This window comes from Myotis brandtii, unplaced genomic scaffold (genome assembly GCF_000412655.1).
Source record: "Myotis brandtii unplaced genomic scaffold, ASM41265v1 scaffold266, whole genome shotgun sequence".
Lineage (NCBI taxonomy): Eukaryota > Metazoa > Chordata > Mammalia > Chiroptera > Vespertilionidae > Myotis > Myotis brandtii.
Window position 1 is genome coordinate 11,581,015 of NW_005360124.1, and position 20,111 is coordinate 11,601,125.

The 20,111-nt window shown below is 39.1% G+C and overlaps 1 protein-coding gene across 10 annotated transcripts in view; it reads left to right on the plus strand.

Moving 5' to 3' along the window:
• TRPM3 (transient receptor potential cation channel, subfamily M, member 3) overlaps positions 1-20,111 on the plus strand; it is a 700,716-nt gene that overhangs the window by 461,789 nt on the left and 218,816 nt on the right. For all 10 annotated transcript variants that reach the window (XM_014541293.1, XM_005868324.2, XM_014541287.1 and 7 more), the window contains 3 exons: positions 3,731-3,810; positions 5,345-5,549; positions 17,222-17,435. In XM_014541293.1, coding sequence (XP_014396779.1) covers positions 5,547-5,549; positions 17,222-17,435 — 217 coding nt within the window. In that variant the 5' untranslated portion in view covers positions 3,731-3,810; positions 5,345-5,546. The remainder of the gene's footprint in view (positions 1-3,730; positions 3,811-5,344; positions 5,550-17,221; positions 17,436-20,111) is intronic.

Genomic DNA, 20,111 nt, shown 5'->3' on the forward strand with positions numbered 1-20,111 from the left:
AGTGATGGAAAGATTCTTTTTACATTATGTTTCTTTTTTTTCCTCCTCCCAATTTTCTGTGCCTTTGTAAGGGAAGTGGTTAATCCTCTAATAAGAAGAAATAGAAACTAATCCTCAGTCCCTTTGCTAACAGTGAAGTGCCCTGCCACCTTTTAGAAGGTAATGCTGCTAAACTGCACATAAGTCAAATTACTTTATAATTAAAGACTAACAAACAAGTTGGCAGTCTACATGTAGTATCCTTACTACACAGCATATGTGTAAAACTCCCTGGGCTTTCCAAGTTGAACTTGGGATCCATGAGAGAGAGAAATAATGAAGGTGCCCTTGAAAAATCTAATCTATGTCATGGTCTCCCAGATTCTCAAACTGGGAGTCCTACTGCGATTACATGTCTTTGTTGTAGTTATTATAAAGATTTCCCCTCTTTGTTTCCTTCTCATAATCTGATGGCTTCCTAATGTCCCACCCAAATCCTTTACCTGAAAGAGAGAGGAAGAGCAGATAGCATAGTGAGTAATGAACAGTCTCCACAGAAAGGAGAAATGAGAAGAGGAAAAATACAAGTTTGAACTGGCTCTAAGACATGCCTCTAGAAGCCCAACTCTCTTCAAATACCAAGGCACTTCCAGACATGCACAGATGGCACTGCCAAGATCAAGAGTATTTAATATCAATAATATCCAGCTTGGTGCCCGGCTGGTCTTGCTCAGTAGTTTGAGCATCAACCTATGAATCAGGAGATCACGGTTCGATTCCCGGTCAGGGCACATGCCAGGGCGTGCAGGAGGCAGTTGATTAATGATTCTCTCTCATCATTGATGTTTCTATCTCTCCCTTTCTCTCTGAAATCAGTGTGTGTGTGTGTGTGTGTGTGTGTGTGTGTGTGTGTGTGTGTGTAAAAATAATATCCCATTTGGGAGGCAGTTTAGCAGAGTAAGAGTGTGAACCCTAGAATCAGACTGCTCAAGTTCAATCTCTGGCTTTAACATTTATTTGCTGCATCTGACTAGTTTCTTCATTGATAAATGGATATAATAGTAATCACAGTGTTCTTATGAGCCTCCATGGAGATAATACATCTATGACACAAATCCAGGCACCCAATGAGCCCTTCATAAAGCTCAGGCGTTATTGCATACTGAGTTCCTACTAAGTGCCAGGTGCTTTCCCTGAATTACCTTTGATTAATACAACTCTCCAAAACAGCTATGATTATCCTCATGTTATAGAAAAGGCTCAGGGAAATTAAATAGCTTTCCTACATACCTTGTTATCGGCCACTATTCCCCAATGCAAAGTGAGATCAATCTAGGTCAATCTGCTCCAGCAAAATCACAGTACTCTCATCGGAAACTTCATCTGAACTTTTAGTATCAGAACCAACCTAGAACTGCTCGACTTTTCGAAGTGAAAACACAGTTCCCAAGTAATAACGATAACTCTGTGTGTCAGGCATGTTGTTGTGCCCATTTTATAGATGAAGAAATCTGAGGAACAAAGAAATTATTTGACTGGTCCACATAGCTGAGTCCCACTCACACCATTTTTTCTAATTGCGAACCTCATGCTCTATCCATGATGTTACCATTCTTGCTTCCTCTCAGAGAGTATTGATCAGTATTCCCTAAAATTCTCAGGTTCTCCCCCAAAAGATCCTTCTGAACCCTCGCCAAAGTGGACCACAAAGAAAAAAAGAAAAGAGCACTCTTTTCTGCTCCCCAAGGTGTAGGGAAAGTTGGTTTCAAATGTCCAGTGAGGAATATTTTTACCGTCTTTCTGCCAAGAGATGTTATCAACGAGAGTATTCAGTGTCTAGGAAAAAATCACAGCCCATGAATAGTTTAACTTACAGGCTTTTTAGAGAGATAAAGACTGGTTATCATCTACACTGTTGCAAAGATGTAGCCACTAGGTTTTCCTACATATTTGAAAAGAAAAATTCTTTGAGAATAGACACTGGGGCTTTTTCATGCCCAGCTGACAAACAGAACTTCAAATGTGGCCTTGGTGGTGGGAGGGTACAGTGGGCCCCCTGGACCCACGGATCTCTGAGGCAAGGTGGGCGCTCCTTGTCTTGTGGATAGTGCATAAACACTCAGAAGGTATGGGACCCCATTGTGACCATGATTGAAACAGGATGCAGTTCCTACATACCCCTCAGGCATCCCCCGTGTTGCTGCTTTTAAAGTGTGTGTTGTCATGAGTATTAGACAACCACTGCCTTCAGAGCCACATGCTTGTGGACACTCTATTTTGAGAGAGGAAGGAGATGCACAAATAAGGGGTGGAGGGCAAACCAGACCTTAGCACAACTTATATGGATATTTGGGGCCTTGGCAGAGTCAATATCCATCATGGCCAGTGATTGGGGGCTTGTCACAGTTAACAGTGGTCATTAATGAGACAGGCCAAGTAAACAGCTGGGCTGCGCTTTGGCCTTGTGTATTTTAAGAGTATGAATTTAGTCCTGGCGCTGGGTTAGGTAGAAGAGGACACCAGATAGAAATAACATTTTAAGTTGCTATAGCAACTTTTATCTTAAACACTTAGAGAAGGAATCTTTTGAGAAGCTTTCTGGATTCCATAAGAGACTTCTATTGCAAATGCGATGAAGAAGGGGGTAAAAGGATGCAGGATGGACACTCCTCTTTGGGACAAAGATAGTACAGTTTTCCAGAACTGCCTTTATCTTTCCCAGAGCCCCATCTCAGTGGCCAGACTCCTGGGTGGACAGTCCCAACAATGCCCATCTGAGAAGCTGTATTTTCTATGCTTAAAGGCATATGGGATACAAGAAAATGTGTTATTGTTCTTCCTTCCAAAGGCGTTACCTGTGAAATTTTGGACTGTGATGAAGACATTTATCTTCTTATGTTTCCATTTCCATTTCCCCCCCCCTCTGTATTTAAGCACTGCTAATTTAGATTTTAGAAAAAAATCATGGTGATGGATTATGGCCCTTGAGTTATGTAATTCCATCACCATTTTTCTTTCCTTCTCCAAGGAAAATCTAAGTGTCAGCCATAAAAACTTTATACTTGTTTAGATATATGGTTGACCCTTGAACAAAGCAAGGTTTAGAGGAGCCAACTTCCCGCACAGTCAAAAATTTGAGTATAACTTTTGACTCCCCAAAAACTTATCTAATTGCCTACTGTTAACGGAAAGCCTTACCAATAATGTAAGTAGTCGATTAATACATAAGTTGTTTGTTGTATGTATTAAATACTGTATTCTTACAATAAAGTAAGCAGAAGAAAATGTTATTAAGAAAATCATAAGGGAAGGAAAATACATTTACAGTACTTATTTTAAAAATTCACATGTAAGTGGGCCCACACAGTCCAATTATTTGTTGTTCAAAGTTCAACTGTATATTTTCCCACAACTGAACACTTGTTATCTGTAGGGTTAAAAACATACTGCTGTATATTTTTCATTTTCTCTAAAAAGAGCATTGTTTTTTTGTCCTTCAAAAATCATGAATTTGTATATGGTTCTATCGCTGTTTTTTATTATGATCATTTCCTTTAACTCACAAAATTATAATGTTGAATAACCTAATTATCATGTTCTGTGAGTAATTGATTTTGTTGTAGTCAGTGTTTATGTGTGTAACCACAATTTCATTTCAGTTTATGGGGTACTAGTCCATCATGTTATTCTGAAATGTTGCTGCCTAAAATACTTAAAGATTATGTTCACCTTTACTCTTCTTTTTTTTTAGGCTCAGAAATCCTGGATAGAAAGAGCATTTTATAAAAGAGAATGTGTTCACATCATACCCAGCACCAAAGACCCCCATAGGTAATTTTGCTGTCTTTATCATGTACCGAGAACATGGAGTAGCAATTATGGGAAAACTACAATAGTTAGCACTATTCATTACATGTAGACCAATGTGGAATTAAAGTTCAATTTTTATTGTTGCTGGACATCTTTGCAGCAATCTTTTATACACATACCACATAATATGCCATCTCTGCAGTGAATTCTCTAAGAATCTATACAGAATAACAAATAGACCACCAGGGAAGGAATTAATCACTGCACATAAGATGGAGTATATATATTTGTATGGTTACTGGTTTTCCTTTTTAAGCATTTCATCAAAATACTTCTTTGTACCAACATACATTGCTGTGATGCAAAAGAGATTTTTAAATTAATGACTTTTAGCAGATTACTAATTAGAATGCAGACCTTCAGAATCCTATCCAAGCACATTTTTAGTTTCCTACTTACTTTTTTGAAGATCAAAACAGTGGGAAGTATTTGGGATAAAGTAACATATCAATGTCTGGAAATGCCTTTTTTAAAAGGCAATGTACTAAGCAGTTTAAAATATAGACTATAGCAGTGATGGCGAACCTATGACACGCGTGTCAGAGGTGACACACGAACTCATTTTTTGGTTGATTTTTCTTTGTTAAATGGCACTTAAATATATAAAATAAATATCAAAAATATAAGTCTTTGTTTTACTATGGTTGCAAATATCAAAAAATTTCTATATGTGACACAGCACCAGAGTTAAGTTAGGGTTTTTCAAAATGCTGACACGCCGAGCTCAAAAGGTTCACCACCACTGGACTATAGAGTCATACAGACTATGTAACCTTGAGAAAATTATCTAACCTTATCTAACCTTCAAAACTACAGTATTATACTCATAAAGTGAATGCCACACTGTTAGCATTTAATAAATGGTAACTGTGTATCAGTGTTATAACAATAATCATAGCCACAGTGGCAGGAAAGTCTGAAGGACATTTTCATGGGTTAAGGAGTGAATTTTGTTTTCAGATATCTTGTGAATAATTCTTTCATTGTTTCCATAAGAACACTTAAACTGCAGATTTTTTTCCCTCTGAATTGGCTTTTTGACAGTGAATGTCAAGTTGGAAAAGACAAGTTAGGTTGTGACTCACCTATGAGTGAGATCCCTCATTTAAATGTGCATATTAAAACTCTTCCCTGGGAGCTGCTCAGTGTCCTTCCTGCAAGATTTGATCGACAGGAGGAAATGAAGTAAAAACATCTAAGAGCTTTTGTTCGCAGATTCCAGTCTTGAACAATATGGCAGGTGTGAGAGGGGTGGGTGGAGAAGGACAGGGGACATGCTACAGCTTACACAGCTGAAGGAAAATGAGGGGGCAGAGAAGAAAAGGAATATTTTCAGGTAAATCCTGAATTCCTCATGTGCCTGATACCACCACAATATGGGATTCCAGCTGAAAATTGACTAACTGGCTTGCTACAGACTATAGATTTTCCAGCCTTAAGTGTGTATTCAAGTAGCGGCGAATACAATGGTTCACTTTGACCTCCTATGTTATAGGTGTTGCTGCGGGCGTCTAATCGGCCAGCATGTGGGCCTCACTCCCAGCATCTCCGTTCTTCAGAATGAGAAAAATGAGAGTCGCCTCTCCCGAAATGACATCCAGTCCGAGAAGTGGTCCATCAGCAAGCACACTCAACTCAGCCCCACGGATGCTTTCGGGACCATTGAGTTCCAAGGAGGTGGCCATTCCAATAAAGCCATGGTAATCAGAAAAACATTCATTCATTTTTCCCAATTCTCTCGCAAGTCTTACAAGGCAATGGCAAAGAGCTGGAGGTTTAGTCTTTAGACCTAATCCCAATTCTGTCATTTCCTGGCGGGTAACCTGCTCTAATTACCTTGTCCCATCTATCTATGCTCTTTCTCTATAAAATGAGGCAACAAACCTTCCTCTGAAGATTAGTATGAGATCAGACACATGACTGTTGTTTTTATTCATAATAAGTAGCTCTCTATCCACTATTTATTATGTTACTATCTGGGTCTCATTATTAAGACATGTTTTTCTAACTCCTTTGGTTAAAAAGAAAAAAATCTTACCTTTAGGTTTCTATTTTGTTCTATTGGTAACTAGGATTTCTCTCAATTCAAAGTAGAAATGATCGTGTCAGACTATTTTCTTCTCTCTTCTATCAGACTGAGTGCTTTTTCTCCAAGCAACTGTGTTCAATAATGTTCTCAATGGAAGCGCTCCATATGAAAAGCATTTTTCTTTGGAAAGGAAGCTTTAGGAAATAAACACATTTTACTTCTCAGAATTGTCACTTCTAAATTTCAGCTTTCATCGTGGCCCTCTCCCTACTTGGCTGTCAGATTTTGCCCGGAGAAAAGTATACCATGTGTTTTTGGAAATTCTAGAAATGCTCTATTCCAACAAGCTTGCTTCTGTTGAAAGAGAGATCGCTGAGGGTGGAGCAGTTGGAGGTGGCTGTTCTCAGGCATGCCACAGAGGCTTCTGAGTTCGGAGAGAAAATTTTGCTTAGAGAAGCTTACTGCAAAATGCAAAATAAGTCACTTCACCAGTTACAGTCCGGAAATGGGCAACAAAGCCACCTCTCTTGTCTTTTTTCCTCTCTCCTCCCCATTCTCACATCTGCACCCCGCCCCCCTGCCAATTGCAATATTTTCTTCACCAAGAATAGCTATAAGCTATTCTCACAGTTTTTCCCTGAGAAACTTAATTCTAAGCTATATATTAGATTAAAACCAATTTTGAATAATATATTGGGGAAAAAAGAGATGCTATATGCAACTTCCAATAAGGCCTGGCAAAAGAAAGAAAGGGTTAGTCTAGGCCTGTACAGAACTAGGGGTAATAAGGCCTGGCAAAAGAAAGGGTTAGTCTAGGCCTGTACAGAACTAGGGGAAATGGAGATGGTAACTTCCACACCCAATTAAGGGATGCATTTACCTACCCAAGATCATTAAGGGTCCTCAACTCAGCACAGTCCCCATTCACAGTCTGGATTGAACCATATACAGTGAGGGTCTTCTTGAACCAGGCATTAATTAAAAGTCATGCACTTTCCCTATAAGAAAAGTACCACAGGAGAGGAAGTGGCTTAGTAGACAATAATCATAGAGTGGTACATCCAGTAACTTCATAGGGTCCTTGAATGATGCCAGCCAGTATCATGCCACAAACTCAGAGGCACATGGTAAGTAAACTTCTGGTCATTATTTCCACTGTTAGAATGCAGTGTCTGTCAAATTGAGCATTATTTTGCTCATAAGTAAGAGTGTCCCTCCAAAGTGATCACCTGGGGAGATGCTAATTACCATGATGCCTCCAGTGACCAGGACATGTTTTGGAAACTGATTTATGTTTAACAAGTGGGAACCCACGCGATTCACCAGACACAATGCACATTTTGTCCACTTTGAATATTTGCCCTTGAAGTATTTTGATTCTCCTGTCTAGACAAAGAGGTTGAGTTGTTCCAAATGTCATATGTCTTGTTTTGTCAGTCAGGATGGTCGTTTTGCACCAATTTTATTTCTCGTCCTCTTCAACAAACAAGGTTGCAGTTCGGACAAAGGGAAAATCAGCAGCTACTGTCTGTGAAAGAGTGCCAGCCTTTAGATGGGAAGCTGTGGTAAATGATTGGCCAGGATTTAAGTGAAGCAGGTCAACTAACTTAATATGTCTTTGGCCACTTACTCCTGACAAAATATTTGAAAGTTGAAATGATTTTTAGCAAAGTGATCAAAAATTCTAGAGGGCAGATTAACGTTGCCCTTCATTAATTTTTTTAAAATAAGGTATAACATTAACTGTTCCCTTTAAGACAACCCAAGAAGAGGTGCTTGTGTCTTCAAAATGCCCATGTGGTCTGGACACAAGGTGAGGCAGAGTCTGCTGGAGGTTGGTGGAAGATACAGTTGGAGGAAAGTGAATCATTATTGAAATTATTCTCATTGTTAGTAAAATTATTAAAACCATACCTGCTCAGGAGCATTATATGCCTGTGTTACCGTAGGCAGTACAGCACGATGCCACGGGACTCTGGGCACCAAAGACACTGGAGGGATCAGGTGCAGTGGCTCTCAGCCTGGAGGCTCTGGCGTCCCGCAGGGGCTCCTACAGATGCCCATGTAAGAGTCTCCCCCAGAGAGTGTTCTTCATTGGTCTGGGATAGAAACTGGCATCCGGTTTGTTTTTGTTGTTTTAAGTTAGCCAGGTTATTCCAGCCTGGCTTAAAAATTGCTAAATAATCCCAGATCTTTCTACCTGTTTTATATGGAACCCAGTCAAGTTGAATTATCTCCCAAGAGTCACACAATTATTTAACGACAGAGATAGTTCTCAAATCCAGGCTCCTCAGGACTCCCCCGCAGTTCTGTTTCTTCTCTGCCCTGTGTGCCTGGTACACACTATGGTTGTGTTTTGGAAGGAAGCTAATTGCCATTATTTTTCTAGATTTTTATAAGGATTCTGAAAACTTTGTGCTAGAGATAGAGGATCACTATTATTGGGTGAGCTTCATTAGACGCAGAAGCTGTGAACGGGAAGAGCTCTTGGTGAAATTGCATCGTAGGCTGTTAATAGAACCATGTTCTGAGCCCTTCCTAGTCCTTTGTAGCATTCCGTCCTCAATTCCCAGGCTTGACAAGCTCTAGTAAAACAAATGAATCCAGCTTCCCTCACACTTGGAAGGAAGCTAATTGCCATTATTTTTCTAGATTTTTATAAGGATTCTGAAAAATTCCCAGGCTTGACAAGCTCTAGTAAAACAAATGAATCCAGCTTCCCTCACACATTGCAGAGAAGTGGTGACATAGGAAGGAGACATTCAAAGCTGGCAGTGAATGAAGGGTTCTCACTCCCTTCTCAACACCAAGCCACATATTACCAAATGCCATGTCCCCAAACAAGGCACTCCTGAGCTTCTGGGGGACCTGACAGTTTATTCAGATGCATCATAAAAGTCAGAACAGAGGCACCAAAGTCAAGGAGATGCAGATACTAAAGCTCTGGTTTCAGCGTTGTCTTACAAGGGTGGGTTCCAGGTAACTTTTTAAAACTGCCTTCGAGAGCAATTCCCAGGCTTGACAAGCTCTAGTAAAACAAATGAATCCAGCTTCCCTCACATATTGCAGAGAAGTGGTGACACAGGAAGGAGACATTCAAAGCTGGTAGTGAATGAAGGATTCTCACTCCTTTCTCAACACCAAGCCACATATTACCAAATGCCATGTCCCCAAACAAGGCACTCCTGAGCTTCTGGGGGACCTGACAGTTTATTCAGGTGCATCATAAAAGTCAGAACAGAGGCACCAAAGTCAAGGAGATGCAGATACTAAAGCTCTGGTTTCAGCGTTGTCTTACAAGGGTGGGTTCCAGGTAACTTTTTAAAACTGCCTTCGAGAGCAATAGCAAGAGAGAGCACCATCGGACGTTGAGTCCTTCCTCAAAGACTCTTCTTTATCTGAGGCTAAGACTGTAGGTTACTTAGAAAAGGAAGCAGTGCTGCACTTGATGAGACAGAATCTTATTTGCTTACTAATCATCTCTTTTAATTAATGCTGAGCTGCCTTGTGGACAAGGTAAGTATAACCTAATTAAGAGCTTGTATTTAAACCTCTCAAGTCACCCAGATAATTCTCAGGTCTTCCCTTGCTATTTACTCTGCTTATTAGATCAGGTTGGGCTTCTTATTACAGTTTTCATATAATCGAGGTAACTGTTCTTATGCCTCATTTTCATACTTAAAGCTCTAACTATGAAAGCCTGCCAAGATGAAAGCCTCATTGTCTGAGCATTGTGGATAGAGGATGGCAGGGAGGAGGGAAGGCCAAGGGAGAGACCCTAGGTTGGGGGTGGAGGGAGGCATCTACAACCTTGCACTCTCAAAATGTTTTGGGATTGAATTTGACTTTTTAAAAATTTGCTATACTTTGCATTATGCAAATTTGATCTGGTAATCACCATTGACTCACTCACAGCAAATACGAAAATAAAGGAATCCCACTTTGCAAAACAAAATAGCGAATCACTAGACTATGGCTAACTAAGCAGCTTTCCATAAGCACGGTAAGGTGTTTGGGGGAGGGGAGGTGTAATTGCTCCATTGATTTCCAATTTTCATCTTGTAGTTTCCAGACCATTGAACTGACAGTGCCTTCTGAATCTGAGAATAAAACTAGGATTTGTCACTGAAACTTCTGATCCCAATCATAGACCTATAGAGAAGGAAGAACCAACTTTCCTCAAGGAACCCATCTGCCCTCTAGAAAATTCTCATCTCCTGAGAAGTCAATTAGCCCAGGTTTGGGAGCCATGGGTTCTAGACCGTGAATGCACTCTGAGTGACTTGCAGTGATATTTCTATTTGTAGACTTCGTCATGATTTTACACATCTCAGAAAGTTATTACCGATTTTAAAGATCAATGAAAAAATAAAAGCAAAGGGTTGTGGGTTCTGTCAGAGAAAAGAACTCAAGTTCCTGTTGTTTCATTTGTCGGTATTTTTTAAGGACATTATAGAAAACAGTTTTATTTTATTATTATTATTGCTGAAAGTATTACAGATGCCTCCTTTTCCCCCCATGGACTCCTTCTAGCCCACCCCTGCCCCCTGTCCAGGCCTTCACCACCCTACTATGTGTGTCAATGGGTTTGATCTCTTACCACCCACCCTCACCTTCCCTTTGAGAAAATCATTTAAAATTATTTTACATGTCTCCAGGAATTTCAGGGCAGAAATTATGTCCAAATTTATTTTAAAAAATTAAATAAAAAAAAGAAAATTCTCATCTCCTTGCTTCTAGAAGAGTTTACACTAAGTAATTCTGGCAGAAAAAGCATAGAGAAACCCCTGTGGCCTGTTCATATTCTCAGTGAAGTTTTATAATTATTTCTAAACCTTTAGCTTTGGCTTTTCAGCATCCATGACCTGGAAGTACCCAGTCTCTAACATTGAGGAATTACAAAAACAATATGGAATAAATTACGATGGCATTTTCACCTCCAAAATGTTGTGAGTCATCAAACTAGGAATCCAATAACAGTGACACCTCACATTTACATTCCCAATATTTTCTTTCTAGGGAGCTTTAACATATATTAAACCACCATAAGTATTCAACTCCTGCTGCAAAGCAAAAGGCTCCACAAACTTGAAAAGCTGCTATCAGCAAAATTGTCATAGTAGTCTGGTGCAACATATTCTCCTTGGCCACAGCTTTAATTAAAAGCACTCATCTGAAATGTGGCTACAAAGAATTAGAAAATGAAATGATGCTTGTCACATCTCTTAAAAGAAAGGGAAATGGGGCAAATTTCCCACTCCAGGCTCATAAGAAAGGCATTAAAAATGTTAAAATAGATATTAGCATTAGTAGTTCCATTACTCAAAGTAAGCACTACTAACAAATACCAATTGCTCATTTCCAAGAATTAAAGGTGCTTTTGCAGTGTTAGGAGGAGAATTAGTCATTTACCATTTCCTAGAATGTAGGCAGATTTATTGTTCTGCAGTTTGGGGTTTTTTTATTGTTTTGTTTTATTTTAAGTGTTCATTTTAAAAGCTGGGTAAAGTTTTGTGGGTAAAAATTTGGGGCTAAAGAGGTGACTGATTAATTATCAGAGCCAGATTGCTCCTCAGAAGCTCAGGTTCAGAATGCCAAAGGAAGATTATGATTAATTTTTTAATTAAACAGCCCCAGCCTGTTCTAAATAGTACTGGCTGCTTCCCCACTCTTCAGCCTTTGGCCACCCTGGGTGTCATAAAGGGAAAAGAATACTGTCTGGTTTGTGACACCTCTGTGATCTCCAAGTTTAGTGCAGAGTGAGGCATAATAAAGTTGAATTTTGCTTTGATGAGTGAATGGGAACATTTCTAACAATGAAGCAATAGGAGTGACTTTAGAAATAAAAACTGCGGTGAAGTCACCTGTTAAACAAAAAGACCTTTAGCACCAGGCAGAACAACAATTCAAGAATTTTAGTTCTCGAAGCCATTTCACAAAAGAAAATCTCTAGTTTTCTTTTATAGCCTCAACTGTAAAGTCTTCATTTCTAAGGTTGTGGTTTGGAACTCAAAATATGTATTGTTGTGAAAGTTATGCCAAATGCATTGGCCTCCAAAGCACCTAAGAATAGACCAAACAGTACAATTTCAACTAGAGCAAACCTCTATTTTATGCAGAGCATTCTTGAGATGCAATTCTAATTGTCATCAGCTCATTGCAAGGCTTTCTGTCAGTCAAGGACCTAATAACGGAAGGGAAAAGGGGAGATAACCACAGCATGAGTAACTTATTTGAGCTCAGTTTATCTCTAGAAATTAAAAATTGGGGAACTATAAGAGCATGTGTTGAAGGATGGGTTAGGTAGCCCAGAGCTATAGCATTCTCCCTCTTGACTGGTATTCTATATAATAAAAGGGTAATATGCAAATTGACCCAACAGCGGAACAACCGGTTGCTATGATGTGCACTGACCACCAGGAGGCAGATGCTCAACACAGGAGCTGTCCCTTGGTGGTCAGTGTGCTCCCACAGGGGGAGCGCTGCTCAGCCACAAGCCTGGCTGACAGCAGGCCTAAGCCATCAGTGGGACATCTCCCAAGGGTTCCCGGACTGCTAAAGCATGCAGGCCGGGCTGAGGGACCACCCGCATCCCACCCCCCACCCCCCCAGTGCACAAATGTTGTGCACCAGGCCGGGCCTCTAGTTTTTGTATAAACACCTGCACTAGTTACTCCAGATAACTTAAAGAGTTGAGATACAAAGCATTACTGTGAAGGGCGTACTAGTTTAAAAGCTAAAGGCAAGTCATTTGAATTCTTTTGTATACAGAAGTCATTATAACCATCACCCAATTTGCATGTACCAGTTTTTCTGCTATAACAGGGATTTTTCACAGTTTAATCTTTACCATGTCCTGTGAGATGGTCAGGATCATCCCTATTCACAAGAAAGGGTGCTCAAATTGGCCAGATGGCTTACAGGGCGACTATCTGATGCTAGAGTGTGATGCTGCACATAATTGGAAATCAAGAAATGGAAGCACATGTCACTACATCAGAGTCCTGCCCAGGTGACTAAATTTAATATACACATGAGGAGGATTTCTTTTTTTAAATATATTTTTATGATTTCAGAGATGAAGGGAGAGGGAGAGATAGAAACGTCAATGATGAGAGAGAATCATGGATCAGCTGCCTCCTGCACGCCCCACACTGGGGATCGAGCCCGCAACCCGGGTATGTGCCCTTGGCTGGAATCAAACCTGGGACCTTTTAGTCTGCAGGCTGATGCTCTATCCACTGAGCCAAACTGGCTAGGGCATGAGGAGGATTTCTTATTTGTAAGGTGAACCCTTAGCAATTAATGAGCTCACAAGTGGACAGACAAAACTGCTTATCTTGACAACCAAAATAGCTCCTCATTTCAAACCACATTGACCATTTAGCAGGAATTGATGAATTGCTCCAGGAACAGTCATTTGTGATTTTGAAGCTGCTGATTCGGCACAGGAGTGGGCTGTTATATTACAAGCACCTGGAGAGCTTACTGAATAACCTGATTTTATGGGTATAAGAATATAATTTAAAATTTAAACCTTCAGATATCACAAAATATCATTTTATCCCTTAGTTTTATTATTCTCTTATGCTCATTTTAAACTAAAAATCTTTAACTTCCATGACTGAAATTTTTTTAAGTGAGGTTTTATTGAGTCAAAAATGCTAGACAAAAGACTGGTCTTGGGGCATGGAGTCTAAATCACCAGGCGCATGGCCAGGTAGAAAAGACAGCATGTCCACTGTCCCACCTCCAGTATGGGGAAGGGGAAAGAAAGAGGTAGTCTGACAGAATTCACATGAGCTATGGGCAAAGGTGGGGGACAGTGAAGCAGGGCCAGCTCTGGGGTAGCAGAATCCCCATAAAGAAATGTCCACTCCTATAGATTGGCTGTGGGCAGCAGTCTGGAAAGATCACCTGTAGATGAGCAAAGGCTCCTGGAGTTAGATGGTGCCTGGCTAAAATAAACAGCAGGAAATACCCGCCTGGAAATGAATCCAAAATTCCAAGGGGTTAAAACAGGAATGTGAGAAGGCTTTTGTGAGCTGGTCAGCAGCCATTAACAGGCTAACAGTTTCATCTCTTTCACTCTCCAGCCTGCTCTTTAATTTAGAACACCTCAGAATTTTTTTTTTATTTTTGCTTATCACCCAAAACCATTTCATGGAGTTGCTAAACAATAATATAACAAAAAGTAACAAATTGCTTTATTTAAATATTTCTCTTTTTTCCTTATGTTGCCTCTCATGCTCAAAGGGAAGGGCACAGTAAACCACAAATAAAACCAAAGGACCAAGGACACCCAGTATTTGTTATTTATCAGGAGTGGGATGTAGTCAATCATGTGTTCCTTTGTATAAGAATTATTCCTGATAACAAAGAATTAGCTAGTTAGAGATATGCTGAGTAGCTTGATGACTGCATGTTTCTATTTAACGTGGGTTGTCCTGAGTAATTCTTCCAGTATTTCCTCTATTTTTCTCTTTGATTTCATATAAAATATTGAGTGTCCTTTCTTTCCTTTGGTCCAATGACAGACACAAGACACACCACTTAGAATCTTTGGTCTGGGAAAGAGTTGTAATCTTTGCTACCCATGTGGTCCCTGGGGAGCTAGTTAGAAATGCCAAACCTCAAGCCCCATCCCCAACCTGTTGAATCAAGATCCTCCTGGTGAGTCATGCTTGTTAGTCTGAGAAGCACAGCTCAACCTAGAGTTCCCAGTGTGGCGGTAACTTTCAGAATGGATTAGTGAATGGTTAATCTATAATAATAAAAGCCTAATATGCTAATTAGACCGGATGTCCTTCCAGATGACCTTCCGGATGAAGCCAGGACTGTGAGGAAAGTCCGGGTCCGGGGTGCCAGAGGGAAGCCGGTGCTGGCAGCCGGGGGGAAGGAAGGCCTACTTTTGCACAAATTTCGTGCATTGGGCCTCTAGTTATTAGATAACTAGCTCTGAGGTTCCTGTTATTCACCTTCCCTAGGTTTCAGTATCCTCATCTGTAAAGCAGGAGAATTGAACTAGATGATTTCTAGTTCCCATGACTGCTAACCCAAGCTCCCTTTTATTTCTAAGATTGTAACTACCTCATAGCCAGTACTGAAAAAAATCATGGTCAGGTCAAACATGGTCCCTCTCCTCAAATATCTTGCAATGAGATAAAACTGACACATGCAAGCAGCAACCAGAAATAAAATATCAGACTGGGTTTGATTGAGAGTGATATAGCATCAACATGAGTTTGCATTCTCAGGAAAAGTCAGTGAAAGTCTTTGAAAGACTAGAATGATTTAAATAGATGAAAGTGGAGGGACTGGGTTTTCTAGGAGGTAAACAACATTAGCCAAATACAGAAAGAAGTAGGGCAATGTCTCTGAATAAGTAGGGTAAGGCCAAATTGTGGGAGACCAGGACAGGCAGAATTGGAGTTTACATATGATATAACAATTTGAGTTGGAAAATAATATAATCAAAAAGGATTTGGGGAAAGAAGTCTGCAATTCTGATAAATTCCCAGCCAGGATATTTTCAAGTGTTACCTATTCACCATTATCTATTTTATCACTATCGAGAATTCTGGTATTGCCCCCAAGGGGCTCCATTTTTCTTCTGTTTTCAATTCCTTAGTCTCTAGGTGGCATCTGGTTTATTGCTCTGGATATATCATTAGCATGTCTGTTTGGTAGTTTAATTTATCCATTTATTTTTCATTTAAATTATTATAGTTTAATTTTAGAAGTTCTATTTTTTATTATTTTTCAAATGTATGTGGTCATTCCTTATCACCTCTTATTCTTTACTCACATATTGAATTTTCTCATTTATGTTTTTTAACATATATGAGTATATTTTAACATATACTCTGTGTCTGATCATTTCAATATCTTTGAGGATCTTATTATACTGTCTGTTGTTTCCTTTGGTTCTCATTCATGCTGCTTTATTCCCTTGTGTAATTTATTGTAATTATTTTACTATGAAATTATTATTTTCCCTTGGAAATTATTTGAGGTCTTGATTGATGACACATTCCTCCACAGAGAATTTACATTTGTTTCTGCCAGTTAGCTGGAGCCATTACCCCAACAGAACTATTATACATTACTCTGTTTGAGTTTCTGAAACCATGTTGACAGTGTGAATGTGGGCTAAAACCTGTATGAGGGTCTATCTTTGTTTATAAATAATCAGAGGGGAATTTCTTTTTCTTTTCTATTTAGGAAAAAAGGTAAGCAGGCAAACTTCTTGATCTCTTCTGTACACCAGACTTATTTTTTTCTTCCTTACTCTTGAGGTTGGAGGCCTTTGAAGTATCCCAGGTCTATAGGGGGTCCCTGATTAGTCTCACCCACACTGCGTAAACCCATTAAAGCAGATACCCAAGTCTTCCGGGATTTAGGAGAAACTGACAGGGTTAAAGCCTGCTTTAGTGCTTCTTTATCTCCTGAGATTCCAGCTTCCACTCTGTTTAGGAATCAGGATATTCCTTTTCATGCCAGCTCAGCACTGCATTACAAAAGGCTTTCAAATACATTTTCCCAGTATTTCCATTGTTTCCAGATAGAAATGAAAGGCTTTATACAATTAAACTGAGACCTAAAAGTAACTATGTATATGGTGATATGAATAACTATATACATAGATTTATCATTATATGTATTTATGGCATTTCATTTATAAGTTACTTGTCATAACTTAATTTCTGGTTGCATCTGGTAATATTATATATGCTATACATTCTAATTTTTTTCAACTATACTGCAAGAGAAATTTGCATGCCTTTTGTCACTTTGAAAGATAAAGAAAACATTTGGTATGCAGTTATTATATATTTAAATAAATATAAACAGTTGTTACCTTATTTTAAAATTTTCATTACATTATGTAGAACGATAGAACTTTTCAAAACCTCTCGAAATAATAGGGTCACAGACACAGTTACACCCAGGTCCAGCTGGCATAAAGGGATCACTTATATTGAAAATATTAGAAACATTTGAACTGTTGCACAAATGTTAATGCCGGTAAATAGAAACATGATTTCCTTTGAGCAAAGAGCATATTCCAGGAAAAAATTGTGCCTGTGCTTCATTTAAGAAAAATAATTTGAAAGTTTGTAGTTATTCACAATTTCAAGAAAACCTTTAAAAAATAGTGTCTCCCTTTGTCTAACGAAGGCTCATTTGGTAAAGCAGATGATATACCCCTTTTTAAAAAATCTGAGTTCATATGAGACATTTTCTCAAGTAGGTACACATCTCATTCATCACTGCAGTCACTAAAAATAAGCAGCCCCAGCCAGCCCTGCCCTGTCTAACCCATGGCTGTTCTTCTTCCAGTATGTGCGAGTATCTTTCGATACAAAACCTGATCTCCTCTTACACCTGATGACCAAGGAATGGCAGTTGGAGCTTCCCAAGCTTCTCATCTCTGTCCACGGGGGCCTGCAGAACTTTGAACTCCAGCCAAAACTCAAGCAAGTCTTTGGGAAAGGTCTTATCAAAGCAGCCATGACAACCGGAGCGTGGATATTCACTGGAGGGGTTAACACAGGTGATTGGAAGTGGGGCAGAGAAAGGCAACACAAGCCACGAGAGCACTGTGACTAAGATAACTTTTCTCCGAAGGTTAAATGTATTTATATTCCCCTGGCTTCTCCTACCCATGTGTCCATACTCACTAGTTCTCTCTTCTCTCATCATTCTCTCTCCCTCCTTCACCTAAATAATAACTCTACCATTATTTCTCAACCAAGTAGAATTACTTACGCATGAGAAACAGGTTGTGATATTTAATACTTGACTATACAGAATTTTTAAATGTGACTAATGTAATACCATAGGATATTTTCAATATCTCAAGTTGCCAAATAAGCATCCAATAATTCTTTTAAAAAATTTTTTTATATTTTTCAAATACAGTTAACATTTGATATTATATTAGTCTCAGGTGATCAGCATAGTGATGAGACATTTATCTAACTTATGAAGTTATCCTCCAATAAGTCTAGTATCCCCTGACACACACATATTTATTACAGTATTACTGACTATATGCCCTGCGCTGTACCCAATAATTCTTTAAGGAATAACTTTTGCTCTAAATTAGAAGCTCTGCCTCTGTTTTTTAATTGATTTTAAGTTTGATGGAAGTAGCTTTAATTTTGTAAAATGCCCTTTCCATCTGAAACATAAAGTATAGTAGCAAAGCCCAGAATATTATTTGCTTATTATTTCAAATGTTATTAAATAATCTCCACATCAGTAGAAGATACACTCCACTCTGAATTCCAAACAGTTTTTTCAACCTGCAAGAGACATTTCTACATTGTGATACAGGCAGGTTGTCAAACCAATTCTTACAAACCCACTTATACTGAAGTGCTTATCTGCAGAATTAATGTGCAACAGAGTGGAATGGATGCCTGTAAATTGTTTTGACATATTTCCCCAGCCTGAGTCTGAAGTGCCAATTGAAAGTACACAAGTAATGCCGCAGTGAGTTAATTCAAACTTGTTACAAGTCTCAAAGTCTGCAGATGTAGGCAAACTTGGAGGTCGTGGAACATTCTAACATAACCCCAGACCAACGAGTTTTAAATAAAAGATTATCTCAGTGTTGTTTATTCTTTTGTTTATAGTTTGGATGATGTTTGGGTGAGTCCTGCACTCAGAATTCTCCTCAATACCTAGAATTTGTGAGCATTCGGCACGGAACTCGATGCGCACAATTCAGCAGTGAACTCTGAGGATTGCCTGAGCTCTTCATTGTTATGTGAAATCCTGGCTTAGTCTGCAACTGACATGATCTGAGAATGACCTGCTCAGTCAGCTCTTCACTGTTTATTTTGTAGTGATCAAATGTCCACAGAGCAATTTTCTTTCAATGACTGTTTAGGCTTTAGGGCTCCAACTTTCACTCACAGGTTGGTAGGCACCATTCACCTGGGATTATTCACTCTGTTGCTCTCCTGACATAACCTATACCTCATATCAAGACCAACTCAAAATTTCTAAAGGTTCTGAAGAAATTCTTACCAATCTTTTGTTTCTGAGTACTTGTTTTTCTTCTTTTATGAAGCACATCTAATAACAAAAGAATGAGTTTACAACATAAATACTATAGACCAGAGAGTTCTTTTCTGCCTCATTCCAGGCTTGAGGTTCAATGCAATACTCTTGTGAGGTGACACACTCAGATTACATAAGAGATAATGGTGGGATTATGGCAGATGGAAGGGCATTGGACTTCTTGTCCAGGACTACCCTGGAAGGAATTTTGCATGTAAATGGGGGGAATTTTTAATATGAATAGTCACAGCTTTGTTTCTTATATTTTTAAACCAGTGCTCTCACTTAGGAGGATCTTTCCGTTTCCTCTTACAAATATTTCAGAATCGAGTTGTTTACACATGTATGTCCCCTCCCATGACTCAATTGCCTGGTGTGTTTTGTGTGCTTAGTTCAGTGCATGGTTTCTGAGCCTTTACTCTGTGCTAGCACCTGAAATACACAAAGATGAGTATGATACTGACCCCCGCCCTAACCTTCCCCTCAAGGAATTTTACATTTAGAGGGGCCATCTTCATGTGTGATTATGATTCATGACAGAATATGGTAGGGGACATATTGAGCTATTCAAGATATGCAAACCAAATCCTGTTCAAACTTAGATGAAATAAAATCCAACTCAGCTTTCATATACAGTGATGGCAAACCTTTTGAGCTCGGCGTGTCAGCATTTTGAAAAACCCTAACTTAACTCTGGTGCCGTGTCACATATAGAAATTTTTTGATATTTGCAACCATAGTAAAACAAAGACTTATATTTTTGATATTTATTTTATATATTTAAATGCCATTTAACAAAGAAAAATCAACCAAAAAAATGAGTTCGCGTGTCACCTCTGACACGGGTGTCATAGGTTCGCCATCACTGATATAGGAGATGAAACTAGGTGTGAAGATTTCCTTGAGCAATGGGTGGAATTTTTGTTAGTGGAAACATCTTCTCTTAGAGAATATATTTCATATCTTATATGAAAATTACCATTGAAGAGGGAGGTTAAGAGATTATTAATTGAACCTTCTTTAGATGGTTTATAAAGAGATAAGTTATAGGTCTCCAACCATCTTATAAACTGAATTTCTCACTTTTAACTACAGTGATGGGGAAGGCCATCATGATAGGAGAGGAAAACTATTAGAATAATAAAGATAAAAAGGTATA